The sequence below is a fragment of the Platalea leucorodia genome (assembly GCF_965183815.1).
Source record: "Platalea leucorodia genome assembly, chromosome: 5".
Classification (NCBI taxonomy): domain Eukaryota; kingdom Metazoa; phylum Chordata; class Aves; order Pelecaniformes; family Threskiornithidae; genus Platalea; species Platalea leucorodia.
In genome coordinates this window covers 29,593,120-29,613,116 of record NC_138827.1, presented here as the reverse complement: position 1 = coordinate 29,613,116, position 19,997 = coordinate 29,593,120, and the positions used below count along the sequence as shown (strand labels likewise).

Here is a 19,997-nt window from a genome sequence, read left to right as displayed (position 1 = left end):
TGCCATATAATTAGTCCTGATTACACAGATATTTAGTATCATTTTACATATTCCAGTCCCTTCCTAGTGCCACTGCCTAGCCAAGGCATATTTAAAGGCACAGCCATCTCCCTTCTGTTTCCCAGAAGTTTGCAAGATTTTCTTTTGGACAGGTTTGCAGTTAACACGACAGCTTCAAAGAACAATTTCATTTCATTGATGTGCATTTTATATATATACAGGCTCTGATCAAATGTCAGGTGACAAAGCCCAGGATACAAATAGAAGGCATTTGTCTGCTTACAGGGAAAAGCTGGGATTTGAAAGTTATCAGGAAATTAACAACATGAATCTTTAAAAAATCTATTCCTTAAACATCTGTTGGCTTTGGGCTGGACATTTACCGTATTTAGGATTTTAGTGCGAGGTAGCACTCCCCAAACAAAAGATCCCTCACCCCATTAGACTCTGGTGGGGGAACAAGAAAAATTTGCTCTCTGCAACCTGATTATAGATGTGTATCTTTCCCTGCTGGCGTGGCTGTCTCTATAGAGATGGACATGGATATTTGATGAGATTAAAATGCTTCAGTTACCACTGTCAGTGGTTCTTTAATTTAAAGTGAAGAAAGCAAACAAACATTCCTTTTGATGAGGTAACTGAATGATGCTACAGAAAAGCACTTTGCTGTCAGGTGGTAATTAGGTTCAGTAATAGTTGTGGGTTTTTAGCCTTGGAGGCTGTGGCCCCTGGGAGTCTGAGAGAAATGATACATTCATTTTCTGGAGGAGAGGAAGATGCTGGATGCTTTTCTCTGCTAACCCTGCAGGTCTCTGCAGATAAGAGCATTCAGAACTGCAGTGCTGACAATCCTCCTTGAGCCAGCCTAAACTGTTGTGTCAAGATCATGAACAGAGAAAGGGAGATGGACTCAAAGCAGGGCATTTAAACACTAATGCAGTCAGGCTGGCCCTGACCACATATGTAAGGAACTGCCAGAATGGCTGCACTGAGAGGATTTTTAAGGGCTGCAGAACGAACTCCAGCAGTTGCTCTATGGTCTGGGCTGATATTTGTAACATCCATCTTATGCATCACTAGAAAATCTTCAGTAGGAAAGTCTTCCTTTGCAAACAAGCAACTATTTCCATAGGTACTTTATTAAAGGGGAAAAAAGTGGGGAGAAGGGAGTGAATTTCAAGGCTCAGCTGCCTCTCTTGCCAATTTGGAATTTGCTGTTCCACTGCAAAATATAAATTATATTTGGTTGTGCTATTAAGAGTTGAAACCCAAATGAAACATTCCAATTGGGCCAAATGCATTTAATTGGAAATTTTGAGTTTGGAGGCATTATTGCTGTTTTCTCAGAACAGAGGCAAATTCTGAATATGGTGTTTCCCATGAAACAGGAACTCTGGTTCCTGCTCTGCTCCCCTCCTCACATTATTACACAGCTTGCCTGTTCAAGGAATGACAGTTCTCAACAGTTCAGTGGCATCTCCCCTGCTCCTCACACAAGCTAAGAGGCACTGTAAGGACACCAGCTGGCCAACACCAGACAGAAGGCCAGCAGTACTGCGGGGATTCAAGCTTAGGCATTTCAAACTCTCTGTTCACACCTTTGTGCATTGCTCACCAGTGCCTTACTTCATGTCCAAAAAGACTTCCTTTTGGACAAACATCCACTGAACTGGTTGTAAAGCTGGAGTAAGGACTTATGGTGAGAGGGGTTCCCCAGGCAAAGGGTCCCACTTGGACTGGCAGAAGGAACCTGCCATCTGGCTGCCAGCACTGTGGCAGGTCCAAGGGGAGATGGAGAGCCCTGCCTTTAGCACAGGCTTGCCAGTAATTTCCTGAAGCACTGAAAAAGTTTTCACTTCCAGAATTAAAGCTTTTTAAAATAAAGTGGGTCTGATTCTCCTCTCACTCCCAGGAGATAAACGAAGGGTAAGTCCGTTAAAGATACTGGTGTGAGATTGGTGTACAGCAGACAGAATCCAGGAAAGATATCGATATCTTCAAAATCCTCTGAATATTTTTTCAGACATAGTATCTTTCCTGATCATAAATGCTTTATTTCCGAATGGAATTTCAATAAAATAAGCACAGTTAGACTAGCACGCTTCTTATAAAGCCATAATGCAGTAGCACTGAAGTTAAGTCATGAAAGGTATTAAAAAAGCAGCCTTGCTAAAGCAAGAGAAATTGCTTTCTGACCTACCGAGTTTTAGGAGTAGGTGCTAGTGGTCTTTCCACCAAGGAGTTCAGCCTGTAGTAATCCAAGAACGTCCTGGCCACATTTCTTCCCAGCTTCATATCTGTGAGTTTTTAATTAAGGAGCATTTTTTGGAAATAATTAAAAATAATAATAATAAAAAAGCAGAGTCTGAAGGTAAATTACTGCTGTTTGATGCATGAGCAAGTTTTACATTAGCCATCCCACAATGCTCAGGCTTCAGGCAAAATGACTTACGCAAGCAGATAAAGTGGGGGTCATCTTCTTTGCTTCTTGTTTTCACAGGCAGATGCTGCATAAAACCACAGACAGGAGGAGACAATCTCCCTTTCCCCCACACCTGGTTGCAGATCCCTGTGATGGTCATGAAGTAATACACTAAACAACAGGGGCCTTCCAATTTCCACGTTCAGAGGAAATAATTACCTAAAAATGCTTGGATACAGGCAGTATTTCTGTGCTTGTATCCAGGAAATGAGGTCAACAATGTCATGGTATGAACCAGCCATGGACCACTGTACAAACTCAAGGTTGGGATTAAAGCTGCAGCCCTCCAAGCATTTAGCACTGACCCCCACACTGTCCTGGGAAAATATACTTTTCTTTAATGTTCTTTAATTGTGTTGTATTCAGGACCTGAAATGGTGATTTTAGCACTGAACTGGAAGCACAGTAGATTACCGTAAGGAGGTCAGCAGTAACTCCAGGGGCTCTTCTCACTAGCCATGATTCCTCCTTCAGCTAACGCTGAGCCCAACACTAGGCAGGTGCTGCACATCCAAGCTGCCACAGAGACCTCGCAGGCACAGGAACCAGACCTTCCTAAAGACTCAGTTGCCTAAAAAGAAGCTGAATAACCTGCGAATGCATTGAAAAATAATATCCTAGACAACATGTCCATGGGTTGAATCTCCTGCTCGTGTAAAATGTCAGCACTAGGTCTGCCTGTTACAGAGCAGTGCCTGCTTATCATCTACAGGATGATGTCCAACTGGGAGAAATGCAGTCGATGCCATTATCCGCAGCTGTATTACAGGGGCTGAGGACTCCTTTGCCTCTTTCGAACTGATGCCTACCCATGCTACAATAACCACATACTTCTCCAGGGCACTGCCCCAAATGGTCATCGAAATGGCCATTTCAGGAACGCTGATGCAGTAGCTGTGGTGGGTACATAACCTGGGGAATCTAAATACACCTCTGCATCCGACACCCAGCAGACCAGGGAAATAAACCATTGCTGGATTGTTTTGTGTGCATGCATGCATGTTCTGCTTTATCAATAGTTATCTGCTGATGTTTCCATTAGAGGAAAATTCCAGAAGTGCAGTGTCCCAGAGGCTTCCAGCAGCGCCTGTGAAGATGCTAGCTTCTAAATGAAGATTTTATTACCCGCCCACTTACATTAGACACATCCAAACAAGTGAGCATGAGACATCAGGTTTGGGCATCACTGTGAGATCTCTGTTTATCATTTATTCATTTATTTAAAGGGGAGGTTGAACTGATGTGGCTCAGTCTTTAGCTCTAGTTCTGCAAAAAGCCAGCCACCAGCTCTGCTAGTGCTGCAGTTGAGCCCAGTTCTAGTGGCTGAGGATGACTCCTGACACTGCTTTTCTCTCCAGTGATCTGGTCCCACTTTTCCCGTTCCCACTGCTGTACCTGGGGATGGTTAAATGTATCTATCCCTTCTGTTTCAGGGTCTATCCTGATATGCTCATTGCAATCCTAATACCATATGTGCTGTGGGCATCTATATTCTTCTGCCCAACAGTACAGCACAGCCTGAACAGCTGGTGTTCACGGCTGTTGTCTGTGTGGACAGGGATAGCTGGTTGTGTGAAACAGCACCGGCTGTTTCACGGCTGCTGCAGTACCCAGTAAGCTCCCCTGCAGCCTGCCAGCACTGACGGACGAGACTAACCATACGTGCATGAAAGTTCAGAAAGTTGGAGACAGCTTAAAGTTTATCAATTCGAGGGAGGGCAGCATTGCTTTGAAAGTGTTTTGTGATTGTTACTGGAATTTGGGGATGGCTGGGGGTAGTTTGGTTTCTGCAGATGTGAACTCAAAGCAGCGGCAAAGGTTAAGAGTTCAAAGTAGTCTGAGAAAGCGAGAAAGAAGGGGAGAGGGCTGTCAAACATTTAAGGGATTGAGAAGACTAACATGGCTTGATCTTGTAGTTTCTTTCATTTACTTGGCACTTTAAAGACATAAAGTGGTAATTGGAATCAGTAAAGTCCCTAGGACATTTTGTTAGTGCCAATCTCAGAAGGCTTCTCTGCCAGAAATGGCCCTGCTGCCCTTTTCTTTGTCTCTCTACATTGCTTGTGTTTGCACGGTGAGAAACACCTGACCTGCTCTCCTGCAGGAGAAAGCCCTTAGATGAGAGTGGGTGCAGCCGAGGAAGTGGCTACATGGGCTCCTATGTGGTGCCTTACAACTCTGCCTTAACCCTGACCTAGAAGAATCCAGTTCTACTGCTGAACTTAGGTCTTAGGAACAGCTTTATAAAGGTAAGGACAGTTAACCACTGGAATAACCTGCCTTAGCATATCTGGAAATCTCCAGACCGGAGGTCTTCAAGAACAGGTTAAACCCACAGCAGACAGGAATGGTTTAGGTCTAACTGGTCCTGCATGAAGTTCAGAAATGGAAGTATAGAAGGGCCTCTAAGGCCACTTCACCCCATTTTTCTACAGTTCTTAACATGTTTTGCAGCCCACACAGACCTCCTGTTTGCTAATATTACCAGGAAAGGTAAAGGCATTTTGCGGAGCACGGACACACAGGTAAATGGACACTGTGAAGAAACTGGAAATGCAAACCTGTGCCACATGCACCAACTGAAAAGTCACAAAATGGGAACAACTTGCAGTCGGCATTGATGGAAAGAGACTCAAGCCAGCATGGGATAAAAAATGTGCATGTTCTAATACTAGTCTCTCAAGCCATCCTACCCCCTCTGCTCTGCCTGCCACCTCCGCAAAGGATGAGCGGTTTCTGTCATGGAAATCAGGCACCTGATACATAAAACCAGAAACAGCAGTAACAGTCTCTCCCTGTGACTGCCTAGCCTGGGTGAGAAATGGCCTGACTCACTCAGCAAGTGCAGGCGGCACACGTGTGCAGAACCGATGGTGAAAAACAAATCACAGCAATAACATTTGCATTTATTTCAGGTACACGGAAGGTGCAGACTCCACTTTGACTTACAGTATATCATGAGCACATAAATAACTGCAACTACAGTCAGAACCCACTTTTTCTGGGTGGTTTGTTTGTTTGTTTGTTTTTTAACCAACTTCCTTTCTGCAATCATACGTGCTGTGCTTTTGCCCACAGGAACTCCCTACGTAGCTTGAACTGCACTAGGTAGAAGGCCATTTCCCAGCTATTCCCATCACAGGAGCTCAGCTCATATGAGACACTAGAAATCCATTTGGGAGAGTCACAGTGGAAACATCTGGGTGAATCTTGCCTTTCACTAGCGTCTGCAATTCCCTTTTCTCTCCCTTCCTCCTCCACAGACTCATTCCTCCATGTTCCATATTTCTACCTGGAAGTGGAAACCAGCGTGCCCAAGGCCCCTCCTGCAAACACCATTCTCACAACATTCACTCTTTGAATGGCATCTGTGATTTTGGGGAGATTTCAGAACAGTCTGTTTATGTGCAACTCTGCCAAATTTCACAGATGTTAGGAAGTTCAAGAATCATGCCGGGCTCTCTGCAAAATCCCCCGTATTTATGATCCCTACCATGCCTCACACCCCAAAGCTTCCAGCCCCAGTAAGAAAAGAGAACAGAGGAGTGGAGAATCTCATAAGCCATTACTGGTTTTCAACTGGGAAGATTCATTGATCCTATTGTGAACAGTCTGCTTAAGCTGGAGCCTCTAGAAGCACAGACACAGCCTTGGCCTGTCTGTGCATGGAGGCAATAAAAATCTCAATTTGGAAACCAGTTAGCAGTACAAGTCATTAGGAGAGGTACTAAATGTTGCTGCTTTAATAGCTCACTGATCATTTAATAATGTCACTGCTGCAGAGCATGGTGGCACCATTCACTCGCTTTTGTTTTGCTTTTTGAAATTCAGGGTCATTCCACTTTCAAGTGAGTGGATTATCTCTCTCCCCCCTTTTGCCAGACACTGCAAACTGCTTTAAATAATTAGAAAAAGAATGGCTCCTTCAAGTTCACCATCTCATTTTCATAAGGTCCAGTGTCATTGCTTTGGAATAGGAAGAGAAGCCGTGGTGGTGGTAAGGATTTGACAAGGGCAAAACAGTTAGCAGCCCCCACTCATCTTTGATAAGTCCTGTGGGGTCTCTGCCAGGCAGATTGGATCTCTGTTTTTATGTCTCATCTAGAGGACGGCACCTCCATCAATTTGAAACACTGCACTAGGTTATTAGCTTATGGAATTCGTCCAAGTTTAGTCCTAAACAGGATTTGAAATCGTGACCATTCAATCTAGAGGCACCACTGACCAGACCCACACAAATCTTTTGTTTCAGACAAACAGCTTTAAGTTATCCTAAAGACAGACAGAGAGGAATAAAAAAAAATAGGGAAGGGAAAAAGAGGGGAAGGAAAATGAGACACAAAGAGAAAGTTGAATCTTTTTAATGGCTCAAATTAAAAACCAGAAGCTCTTTGTTTGACAAAACTGAATTCTACAGCAAATCTCAGTCCACCACAACAACAATCCTGTTATTTATGAAAAGAGGGTTATTGTGTGTGGGAGAGTCCCAGATGACTGTGGTCAGCTAGCATACTGTCAGCTTCGTACAATCTCAAGAGAAATATGGATGAGGTTTTCTCGTCTGTTTATAGCAGCTTCCATCAATGGATCAAACCCCTTCCTGACTCGAACAAGAGCTCTAATGGAAAATGGCATTACACGGCTTTAAACTACCATGTTATATCACAGCTGGCCTGATCAGAACTAGTCCTCTATTTTAGCAGAGCTGTTTTCACCAGTTACTTACTTATTTTGTTTCACAGGGCTGACACTATTCTCCAATAAATAAGAGATGCTGCCCATATCACATCTAATTGGGGGGCCCACTTCAAGCAAAGTGTAATTGGGGCAGTATAGAGACTTGGCAGTGGGGGGGCGGGTTGAGGGGGAGAGGGGCTATGCTATGGCTTTCCACCAGCATTTAACATGGTGCAAGTCTGGGTGCTGATGATGTGTCCTTCCCTGAGACTATCACTCCAGGGAAACAAGGTTCACAATGTCTAGTATATCTGGTTACATATTTCAAAATCATTATCAAAGGAGGAAGCTTCTAAAAGGGAGTGTGGGAAGGGGATAGGACTTACCCTGTCCTCCCTACTGACTTTTGAGAGAGCAGGACCTGGCCACGCGAGCACTAAAGCTTCAGGCTGTTGGTTTTACAGAGCTGTGAGGTGCAGGTTGGTATGCTTTCTGGGGAGACTGCCACTTTCAGTGAGAACGGGGCTTTTCGTAGCTTCAGTGTAAGAAGAAGGCTTGATGTGGAAATTACTGGTGACACCCTCTTATGGTACTCAGCAGGTCAAGCTAGAGAAATGCAACCAGACCATCCAGCCTTAAAGTCTATAAAGGCCCTGAACACAGCCAGCCTGGAAACAGCAAAGGGACTTTCCCCAAGGAGAGTATTTCCATTCCCAACAGCCTCCGTTCCTGATCCCCGGTGGGACAAATGCTTTTGGAAATGAAATGTAACAGCAATGACAAGTCTTCATTTTTATTCCTCTTGTGTGTTATCAGGGAAGGAACCAGGCGGAAAGATCCGTGACTGACTGTTTCAGGCTTTCAGGCCTTTTTCCTGAAATGCTTGATTGTGGTGGAAGAAATTACGAAGATGGAAGCGGTGTGCTCTTCTCCCTGAGTAATCAGAGGCCTGTAATTTTCCCTCCTCCTCTGAAAGAGGAGGTTTGAGAATAGGTATCTTGGAGAGCACTGTTTTCTCTCTGCCAGAGGGACTGTGCCGCAAGGACCACACTGTACTTCCCTTGAACTCATTTCAATATCAGCTGTCGCTTCTGCCCTTCTCGTGAACTGGACTGAAACAGGCAGATCCCAGCTAACACCTGGACATGGGGAACAGAGGGATCTCGAGGTAGAGGGAGAAAAAGACAAGGAGGAGGAGGTGCTGCACAGGAGCCAGTGCCAGGATAGAGCCAAACACTCACGACTCCACAGAGGTGCTGCCATTGAAGGGTGGCAGAGACTCAAGGGGAGCAGCGGGGAGTGTGGTGGAGTGCCTGTGTATCCCAACTCTCCCTCTGCAACACAGCGGCACCAGTGAAGGAGCCACCCAACTGAACATATTTTGCTAATGATGAAAACCTCCATGCAATACTGAGCTGCAGAGCTGCTCCCACATGTGGCCATGAAAAGGGAGCACTTAATTCAACATGGGAGTCGAGACACACAGCTGGGGAAAGGAAAATCAGGCTTTTCAGAGCAAGCACAGAAACAGAGAGGAGCAAGATGTCTCAGACGTTGCCCGAGTAACACTGGAATCACAACAGGGCTACTGCCCATTTTTACCTCTGAATCCACGTGCCATTTACCAGCACTATGAGCATGATTTTGCAGGGACACCTCTGACTGCTGCTCCGTAATCCTAATGCCGTCTTCACATTGCTCCATGTAAGTTACATTTTATCCATCTTATGGTCCCTCTACACCAGTGGGAGATGGAAGCAGGCCCTCCTGTAAATGGTAATCTGGCCTAAACTATAAAATGACCAAAGAAAATGGTTTATTTAATATCTTAGCAGTGCTGACTCCTGATGACGTTATCTAAGGGACAAAGGTCAGAACCAGGCTCACAGCTGAAAAAGAAAAACCCAGAAAGAGTGAATTCCAGCACCAATATATTTTAATTAATGAAAATATTGCATCAGCATTGCTCTGTATGTTGGTATACTTTAAATATTATATTTTTAAAACCTGATTATAACAGCTTCTATCAGATTGTCCGAAAATTAATTTGGGCCTGCATTTACTGGTCTCGCATTAATGTCTGACAGATGTTTATTTAGAGTATCAGGAAAACACTAGGATGAGTCTCTTCTTGTGATTTTAACGTTTCTGATCTTGGTATTGTTTAATTCTGGTCACTTGCCAAATCTGGGAAGGAGCCCTTGTGGATTAGCTGACCTCAGCTCTTTACACAGTCAATGAAAATTACAGAGCTGATTCTCTCTGATATAGCGAAAAGGGATGAGGAGAGGGGAAGCAATTTCCAGGTGAAAATCCAGCATTTACAATCTTCTCCTATCACTGATGAATGTTCTCAAATGCACAAGGGAAAAACAGCATGAAAATTTAAGTCTTAATAGTTTTTGTTTTCAGCTTGGTTGGAAGTGTACCAACAGTACAATACTTTCCAATTCTAATTAAAACCCCCCAAATACACTGGAAAATCATGAGCTGAACTTTTTGGGGATCCTCTTAGTCCCTCACATCTCAGCCCAGAAGCACGATGACACCCATTGTTCCATGTCTGACAGTTCTCATTAGACATTCCACTCACGGCTTTGTGCATAACATTCACCACCACCCAAACAAAATCGGTTTCAAGATAAATGGTAGAAAGAGTGTTTCAACACACCAAAGTGTGGATAAACCATTTTTCATCTCTAAATTGTTGGAAGCTCATGAGTTGTATAAATCATAACTAGGCATCAGTAGTCTGTTGGCATGCTGCATTTTCCCTCTTCAGCTGCAGCTTGCATTTTGAGACAGGGCATAGTCAATAGCTTTGACAAGAGCAATCCTAAATAGAAGACATTAAGAAATATGATTAAATAAGAAATACGAGAAATTAAGAAATATGAGGATTGTGTTCCTTGGTGATATAAACCTGGATATAATTGTTTTTAAAGTTTTTGTGTAGAGGAAAGATAAAGAGAATTGCCGAATGCTGACAGTCATTGCAAGACTTATAAGGATTTTGGGGACCTTCCTCCCCTGGCTGGGATACCCCAGGCTCTTCTGAGTTCAAGTGCAACTATTTGCACTTGGGAGCATGGACACTTGCTCTCCAGTGTCTGAGCAGATGCAGAGGACCTCCTGGAATCTACCTTATATCACCCATCTGAAAAAGGACTCAGTCCAGTGGCTCCTAGATGATTTCAGTCAAGATACCTCTTCTTCGGGATTTGCTCAAAGACCCACTGAATTTCTCCCACTTTTGATAAGTCCCTTCAAGACAAGGCAACATCTGCATTTGTAGTGGGCAAAATGCAGGGAAGACACAACTTATCCTCAGGAATACATACAATACACCTCGAGTACTGTGTTTGGTTTTGGGCCCCTCACTACAAGAAGGACATTGAGGTGCTTGAGCGTGTCCAAAGAAGGGCAACAAAGCCAGTGAAGGGTCTGGAGAACAAGTCGTATGAGAAGTGGCTGAGGGAGCTGGGGTTGTTTAGTTTGGAGAAGAGGAGGCTGAAGGGAGACCTTATTGCTCTCTAGAACTACCTGAAAGGAGGCTGTAGCAAGGTGGGAGTTGGTCTCTTCTCCCTAGTAGCAAGCAATAGGACGAGAGGAAATGGCCTCAAGCTGCGCCAGGGGAGGTTTAGGTTGGATATTAGGAAAGAATTCGTCACTGAAAGGGTAGTCAGGCACTGGAACAGGCTGCCCAGGGAAGTGGTTGAGTCTCCATCCCTGGAGGTATTTAAAAGACGGGTAGACGTGGTGCTTAAGGACATGGTTTAGTGGTGGACTTGGCAGTGCTAGGTCAACGGTTGGACTTGATGATCTTAAGGGTCTTTTCCAACCTTAACGATTCTATGATTCTATGAATTGGCTTAGCTCCTCTCTCAGACTGTCCTGGGAGAAAAAAGGACCATGGCCTCAGAGGCTGTACCTTTAAAAACACTTGCAGTCTCCAAGTAATAGTCATGCTTCAGTGTGTTCAACATTTCGGCTGAGCTCAGTACAAAGTGCAGTGATTTAGAGCTGGGAGATCAGGCGGGATTCAGCAAATTCAGAATTATTTATTTCTTTAGAGCAGAAAGTCTGGCTACAGATTATTTACTGCAAATGGGTCTGTTTGGGGGAGGGGAGGAAGGCAAAAGGGTAGAGAAGGGGCAAATTGATTGATTGAAATTTTTCAATTAAAACAAGCAGTTTTTAAAAAAGATTTAAGGCTTTATTGAAAAGTGGGAAATAATTCAAAAGTCTGGAGCCCTGCCAGGTGCAGATCACAGAGATGAGGATGGGGGAGAGAAACAAAGAAAGTTTTATTTCTGTGGGAGAAGGGAGGGAAGACAAAAAAAAAAGGAAGAAAAGATATCATTATCTTTGTTTCTTCTGCTACGTTAATGTATTTCTCTCCCTGAGTTATCTCCAGTATCTGCAAGTATTGATTCAGAATAAGGCACTGTGGTGTAGGCTGCAGGCAGCAGAAAGCTCTGCTGGGAGCGGCACATTTCCAGGGCTGTCAGAGCACAAAAATGATCTGCAGATTGGTTTTGCAGTGGGAACTATGCCTGGCCAAACCAGAGACAGGGCACCTGGCCTCTCTGCAAGGACCAGGCTGGGCTGGGGTGGCAGAGCGGGTCCAGCTCAAGGGATAAATCAATTATGAAGGTGTCTCTGAGTGCTTTGCTTGGCATTGATTAGCACTAAAGGATGAGAGGACAATCAGAGTTAAATGAAGTAAAATGAGAAAGAAGGGGTATCAGCTCATGAATGTCAAGGCCTCATTTCTGCCTACATGGCTGACTCAGACTCAAGGGTCAATGCCACACTTAAGCTCAGGCTATCTGCTGTAGCGGGGTTTCCTCCCCAAAGCAGGGACACACATGAGCTGGGCCAAAGCTCTCTTCGTATCAGCTGGACACACCTCATTTGTAGGTGGTCACTCCAGAGTGGTGTTGGTGAATGGGAATAAGAGAATTAGAGCTGTTACTAGTAGGTAGAGGAACTAGTGCTATTTTAGTCTTTGTAAGGAAGGAGTAAAATATTACTATAATCTCCACGCACACACCCCAATTAATTGCCTCTTTGCTATTGTAATTCCCATTCCCAGATAAATTTAGCTTTTTCTAAAACCTTTGATTTTTCCTTTGTGTTTTAAATTCAAGCTGGAATGCAGTGATAAGGCACTACACATATATATATATATTTTTAATCTACACACACACAAATATAGCTATATATAGTCCCTGCCACAAATAACACTCCTCTGACTGCTGTCACAAAGCGCTTGCTAAAAAAGCTACTCACCCAGGCTGGCTTGTTTTCCTACATCATGTTGCCCAGGGAAGGACTGCTGGCAGCAGCAGGTCTGTGTCCGGATAAAGATGCTGGAAAGGTCTGAAGCTCTCCCCTTCTCCACTGCCTGTCTCTTCCCCTCACTTCTCTGATGGGGTAGGAATAAACCATTGCCAAACTTCAGATACACCAGTTCCTCTCATTGAAACAATAGCCAGCTTTGCTGAAGTGGCTATAAGTGCACCTTTGTACAGTCAATGTAGCAGTGGCATCTCAAAGCAAGTGCTTGCAAGGGGATTCAGCATTAACTGGTGGGCCAGCTTTAGAGTCACTGTTTTCCCTGGTGAAAAGGGCTTTCATAACAACAATGCTTGTGACCATAATTTAACCAGCAACCTCTGGAGTTTATGAGAGGCCTAAGCAGCAACCTTGCATCTCTCCATTTCCAGACTGTCACCTATAGCTATAAAAATTGCTTCCCCTTCAAACTCTCTTTATAGTGGTGAGGCCTGTTGCACTGCTCCTTACTCTGGCACAGCGCCTATGCAACAAAATGAGAGGCTGGATTGAGTCACAGTCCCAGTGGATAAAGATAACAGGTATAGGAGGCTGTCTGTCTGGGTTTTTTGTTTTGGTGGGGTTTTTTTTTGTAAACTCAGTTCTTTTATATGACTTTTTTTTCCTATTAAACCTTCATATTTTGAGGCCACGTCCTATTTTGCTATTGGCACAGTCTCGCTGTCTGCTTGTGTTGCCTATCTCTATCTCCATATTAGTGACAAGAAATAATTCCAGGAGCCCTATTTGCCTCTATTCACAAATTCCAGTATCATCCTGGAGAATTCTTACTGATTCACAGCTCAGGTGACACAGCAGCACCATGCTGACTCTGCATGACTTGGAGAGAGCTCCTCCTTCTCAGATCTACTTTTGACACTGGTGTTTACATTGAATCACTGGGGAATATTCACCCACATGTGCCAAAGGACGTTCGCTGCAGCTGTCGACCCTGATGCAGAGGGCTGCGATTGACTGACTCTCTTCACTGAGCAGCCATCTCTGGTCACTGCAAAGCTGGATGGCCGAGCTCCCAGCTGCGTCCCAGGCTCTTGCAAGAAGCAGCGTTTCGCTGTGGTGTCACAAAGCTGTGTTAGACTCTGCCACTCTGGAAGTTAGTTTAATTTCAGCTTAATTGTCTGGGGACTTTAAGGGCTTTTGAAAGGATGATCAGAAGTCCAGAAAGCCCAAGGAGGAAAAACTGAAAAGATTTGTGGACTTTGGACCACAGAATAGTGAAAAGAGAAAGCATGTAAATAAGTAAAGCTGCTGTAGAACAGGATAAACTTTTCTGCAACTGCTGTGATGGGACAAGAAACAATGGCCTTAATTTACAATAAACGAGATTGAGATTAGATTTTGGGTGAAGCTTTCCAGCGATAAGACTAGTGAAACACTAGAAAAATATCTCCTGGGGAGGTTGCGGCATCCCTGTCTTAAGACAGAATTAGGAAAGCAGCTATCAGGAGAGGGGAAAGTAGAACTGATCCTGTCTGAGGACAGAGGGGTGGGCAAAGGGTTGCCCCTGTAACTCAATTCCTTAGGTTCAGATCTTGTCGCATAGTAGCACTCTTCACTGGGGTTTTTCTCAGTTCTTGGCAAGGCAAATATGACAAGTCTCTGCTCCTTTTGCACTGCCAGAAAGAAGAGTAAGGGGCACAAATTCACCTCTTTGTAGCCCACAAGCCCCAAAAGACCAGCATAGCCATCTCACCACTCACCACTATGGCCTGCAATTGAAAATTTAGCCCCTCCTTAAAGGCGCTATGTGCTACCGTCTTCAGCTGGACTGAATCCCAAGTCCCCTGCCCACATTCATCTCCTCCTTACTTCTGAATTCAAACGCTGTTCTTTAAAAGCCTCTCTGCCTTTTGCTGCTAATTAAAATATTGGTTGCACTCTGGCTTGCTTTTCCAAGAGGTCTGGACAGCATTGCAGGCAGTTCAGACAAACAAACAACCAAACAAACAGAATCCATTAGGAACTGCCACTGCTGACTGTCGCCCTTTCGCATACATCACATTGAAAAGGTTAATGCTTCCCAAAAGGGGTGGAAGAGACGGGTGGAGGGGAAGGGCAGGAGGGATCCAATCCTGTGAGGACCAGTTGTCAAAGATGCTCGATGCCGCACAGAATGGGCTCCCCCGCGAGTGAGGCAATTGCCCATCCCTTGGCAAAGCTTCCCTTTGAGGGATCTATAATTTATTAGGGAAGGTGGAGTGCTGAATAAATTGTGCATAGAGATGAAGCAGTGATGATCACTAACTCAAATCCCTAGGAGCTTGGCATTTTCAATCTTTAGCTCCCATTTGCGTCCCCCCGGTCCCTGCTAAGTGAGCAAGCCAAAGAGCTGAATATCGACAAAACATAATGAGCTCATTGAGATCTAAGCATTGCAATTAGCAGGGTGGAATGGAGCAGAGGGGCTGGGAGGCAGACTGTAATTATTTATAATGTTGATAATCACTTACATGTAGTTAAAAATATAAATACATCCCAATGCTTGATGGCATTAACTACCCTTCAATTACCTCCATGCCCAATAAGTAAGTGATACCCAAGTACTTACAGGAGAAAGGCTAAAGGCCTCTGTCTCGTGGCTGTACTCACCAGAAACTACAAACTGTTGGTGTGGGTGGAAAAAGATAATTTAAAGGAGATAACATCATGATAGCTCCCATCACTAGCTAATGTTTCTAATGGAGTTGTGGAGAAGGACAGCTCAGACAAGTGGCTCATGGTCATATAGTGGTAGATCACCCTCTTCTGTCTTCTTTCATATATTTCATTAATCCCATCCTTTGGATATCTCCACAGGTTCTCACCCAGATGACCACAATTTGATTAAGTCAAGGGATACCAGTACAGAGAGCCCCACCAGAGGTGAGGAGTCCTTTGCTGTGTCACAGGCTGGTATCTTTACGCCGCAGTCACAAAAGTAACCATGGTGTATTACAGTGCTACTTGAACTATCGTTAGAAGAACTCAAACTACAGCATCATGTGTCTCTGCACAGCTCACCTCATGCTGCTTCTCCTGTGCCTAAGCCAGTTTGTTTAAAAATAGCTTGAGTACCTCTGTGCTATGGATATTTACCTGCTCCTAAAGATTTTGACCAAAGCAACACTTCCACAGTCATCCAGTCTGGATGATTTCAGAGATGGACAATCAAATCACTGTCCTTTCTTGTAATATCCCATCTCTTTGTGGATATCAAATAAAAATGTCTCTCTCACAAAAGCGTAAGAGATGTTATGAAAGAGCTGGTCCAAATACAGTCATGTTTTACCAGCCAGAGGGAAGAGAGAACAAGCAGTGGAAAGCAGCAACTCTGAGCATAGGCAGGGTCTCGGGGAAGATTACGTACTTGAGAACTGATCTGAAGATCAAAAACACACCTTCACCTGAACAGTAAGCAGAAATGACCCTTATCATCTCCACGGTGCAGTCCATTGGCGTAAAAGTAAAGCATAAGTCAAGTTTTAATGGAAAAAACAGGTAAGAGTGAAACCACAAGGGAGGGGGAGATTACTGTATATCAAAAAGAAAGACATTTTGGTGTGGGGGAGTAGATAAAACCCCAATCTGCCTGTATCATTGAATTCCTTCCAGGTGAAGGGAGCATTTAACACACTGAGGTTAAACTTGGACCCTTCTCAGTGCAAATGTACAGAAAGGGCAGCAGTGGAGAAATGGTCATCAGAGTTTAGTAAGGGAACTTAATGAAAAACATGGAAAATGTGGAGAGAAAAAAAGAAAGAAAAAAAAGAAAAGTAGGGAGAACAGAAGCAGACTGTATTGCAGTTGAACAAGCTCTGAGAAAATACAGGCAGTGTTCAGTGAAACTGAAAGCGAAAAAAGCAAAAGCAGAGTAAATGGAAATTGTTCAAAGATAATTGAATGTATGTCCAAGCACTTGCATTTGCCAGCTAGCAATAAATACACTGCCTGCGAAAGCAAGCCAGTATGGGCAAAGGGAGGAAGTGCAAAAAGTAATCAAGGGGAAGCAAGAAGCATATGCAAGCAGGGCTGCAGTGCTGTAGGGTATAGGAACAGGAGACGAGGGATGACAGGTTAGAGAATGAAGCTGTGAGGCTGGAAATGAGGCAGAACTATGTATCTTGAACTGCATTCAAATAGGGCCCTTAGGCCTACCTTGAGCATGCTGGAAACCTGAAGGAAAGGCAGCTGGACCACGCTGTAAGGGCCTGGCAGTGGTGGGGAGAGTTGATGTGTTTGGGACTGTGTTCTGGTAGAATAACCATTCAGTTTAGTAAGAAGGTACAGGAAATTGGTCCTTGCTCTGTGTATGACTTTGCAAGGACTGAAGCAGCTAACAGAGAAATAGACCTGAGCTAGTCTAGCAGACAAAGAGCAGAGAAAGCACAAAGGACAGGGAATTTCTGGCCTATCTCGAAAAACCCACAGAGAGCAAGAATAAAGGATTCTTTCACAAGAAATACCAAACCACGTCAGACCAAACCTAACCTACCCCAACAGCCTGTCTTTGTCACCAGCCAGTGTTCAAAGGAAGAATATAAGGTATACTCCAAATGAAGAGACCCTTCTCCTGGTATGAGGAGCAGCAGTATTCCTATCTCAGCAAGGTGCTGTCCCTGAGCTGAGCAGATCAGTTAACTGCCCCAATTATCTTGGGCACAGGACTAGACAAACATGGCTTAGATATTTTCAGGACCAATTTCCCTTCTCCGTTGCCAGGAAAGCCTACCAAGAACCACAGGGAACACCACAGAGGCACAACTTCAAGTACCGAGCCAGGAATCAACATTTGCTGCAGCACATTCTTTTAAGTGGTGTTCCCAAATGCAAAAATTAATGCAGAACTTATGAGGCATAAAGAGCTGGTCACAACAACAAATAAAACCATACCGGCCAATAGTAAAAACCTTTCAAAGGCTGCCAGACTCCTCCATTTGTAGATTAAAACCAAGGTGCAAAAGGAGATGTGATGTTTCCAACCCTACCAAGGAAATGCAGCAGCAGCAATGAGAAAAGGAACAATTTCCTCATTTGGTCAATAAGAACATGCCTGTCCTTGGTCAAGCTGGTTATTGCATGAGAGGAGACAGCCTAGACACATTGTCTGGTGAGGAGACCAAGGAGGGCATAACATCAGAAATATTTCCACAAAGATTTTCTAGGAGAAAATCCCTTTGCTCCAGCTACATTTGTGCTTGCTGTACATTACATTTCTCACAGTTTGCAAGAAATAAGTGTTCTGCTGCCTCACTGCTCACAACCACAAAGTGATGCCTCACTCATGTTCAGCCAATGCAGGCACAAGGAAACAAACCCATGGGAGAGGAGAGCCCACTTGAAGCAGATCACCTGTCAAAACATAGCTCCCATGAAGAATGGCTTGCAATTGAACAACTACCCAAGAATTGCTTGGCAAAGTAATTTTGAACTGATGTAGCTGAGAAAATGTGGGTCTGTTTGCAGATCATTTGTCAGGCAGAAGAGTATGGCAGACTGATCAGAGAAGGCAAAAGCTGTCAGAGGAGCCACAGTGTGACCTGTTGCTAAAAGGGTACAAGAGCTGAGACCTGGCCTTTATTTAGGCCCTTCTGAGCACCTCAGTCTGCACTTCTTTGCTTTCCAGAAACACTTGAGCTGATTGCAATTTGGGTTTTCTTAATTTATTTTATTTTTAATATCAAAATAATTATAGGTGCTTTTTGTTTTCCAAATTGGGTCTTTTCAGAAAAGAACATGTGTTAATAACAACTACTATTTAAAATACGGAGCGAAAATTAAAAATAGGTCCTTTCCAGTCTTGTAACATGGAAAAAACCTCAGTATTTCAATGCTTTCATTGCTACAGTTTTTTCTCTTATGCAACCAGATCCACTCTAATTAGTTCTGACTAAAGCGTCTGCTTTAGCAACACCTGATCTACAAGCCAGAGAAACCAACAGAGACTCCTACTTATTTCAGTTGGAAAACTGGATAAGTTGGAGAAGTTTCCTGTTGGATTAACCAGTAAATCCAGTCAAAAATCTAGAGAACAAGGGTGAAAGTAATTCAGGACCCCCAAAAAGGAGTGAGAGATTCGGGCAAGCAAAATCTGAAGGTGGGAAGGTGTGTAGATCAACACCCTTTCACTTGCCTGTGACTCTTGCAGTAACCTGATGTACATTAGAACAATTTGTGACAGAAGGAGCCAACTCAGCTGAGCCCACAGTGGCTCCACAGCCCGGCTATTCCTGTCCCAAGAGCCTGATTCATTTATTGCACTGTTTTTCATGCATGCTAAAATCCCCTTTATTCTCCTCTGTGCTGCTGTTGCCTTTGATAGTACAGAAGGGATTTCTAAATGCTTATTTACTACCAACCTCTTAAAATTCTTGTATCTTGGAGGAAAGTCAGACCAGTTCATTTTGAAGCAGGATGTTCATCTTTTCGACGGCTAGCATAGACTGGGGCATCAATAAATTAAGGCTTCTAGGGATTAATTGATTGGAACAAGGTTGGTTAACTTTATGACTAAATGGGAACTAATCTGCTAGCAGACAGACTGGAGCTGGGTTACATTTGTACTCAGTGAGTTTGGGCTGCGAAAATGAAAAATTGATGGTGATAATAATAATACAAACAGGGACACCAAAAGGAAAAAGGAGGTTTTCCTCCCTAAAGAAAATGTACACAGGCTCTGTTAGATCTGAAATGATATCTCCCTCAGCCTCTTTTCTTTGTGAAAATCACTACTTCTGGAACAGAAATTCTACTGAAGGAAAGATCCTATTATCAGCAGCAGTCACATTTCACAGCAATGTGATTAACTGCCGGTCACATGGTCCCCTCGCTCACCACTTGTAGACAGCTCAATAATTTTAACGAGGAAAGAAGAGCGTCTTTCTCTTTCTTCCTTCCTTCCTTCCTTCCTTCCTTCCTTCCTTCCTTCCTTCCTTCCTTCCCCTCCCCCTTCCCTTTCTTCTTTCTTTCTTCCCCTCCCCTCTCCCGCTTCAGACCTCCCTTACAAGGCAGGCAGTTGAAGCTGACCCTTAAGGAAAACCCCACTGGGACCTGGGTATCACTTATCAAGTCTAAATATGCTGCCCTGGTCCAGGTTGATGTGAAGTGCGGCAGCCACATCTCAGAAATCTCCCCCTTTCAGAACAAAACCAGTCACCTTGGCCAGGAAATGTACTACCTCCATCACAGTCACACTTCAATCACCAGCCTCTCCCTTGTCTCAGCTCCTGTCCTTGGTTTGGAGTATTTACAGCCCATCTGTCTGTCTCAAACACACTTCTCACTCAAGAGGGAAATTAATCTCTCCTTCTCTCCCCTCTCTGCTTTCTCTCTCCTTCTCCCTCCCCCTTCCTCTAACACTTGCAATTTGCCATGAACAGCTTCCCTTTTCTCATCTAAAATTCTCGATGACTTTGAAAATTGACTGCACCCACACACCTGGGCACGGCAAGAGATAATTGATTGCATTTTTATTTCGTCTCTTCCCTAAACTGTTTTCCTT

At 44.0% G+C, this 19,997-nt stretch overlaps 1 protein-coding gene across 1 annotated transcript in view; it reads right to left on the bottom strand.

Annotated features, from left to right (window-relative positions):
* Positions 1-19,997, bottom strand: part of LOC309590531 (BEN domain-containing protein 5) — a gene marked incomplete at both ends in the record, with an annotated part of 962,813 nt that overhangs the window by 11,146 nt on the left and 931,670 nt on the right. The window contains one exon of the mRNA XM_082311814.1: positions 2,201-2,297. Coding sequence (XP_082167940.1) covers positions 2,201-2,297 — 97 coding nt within the window. The remainder of the gene's footprint in view (positions 1-2,200; positions 2,298-19,997) is intronic.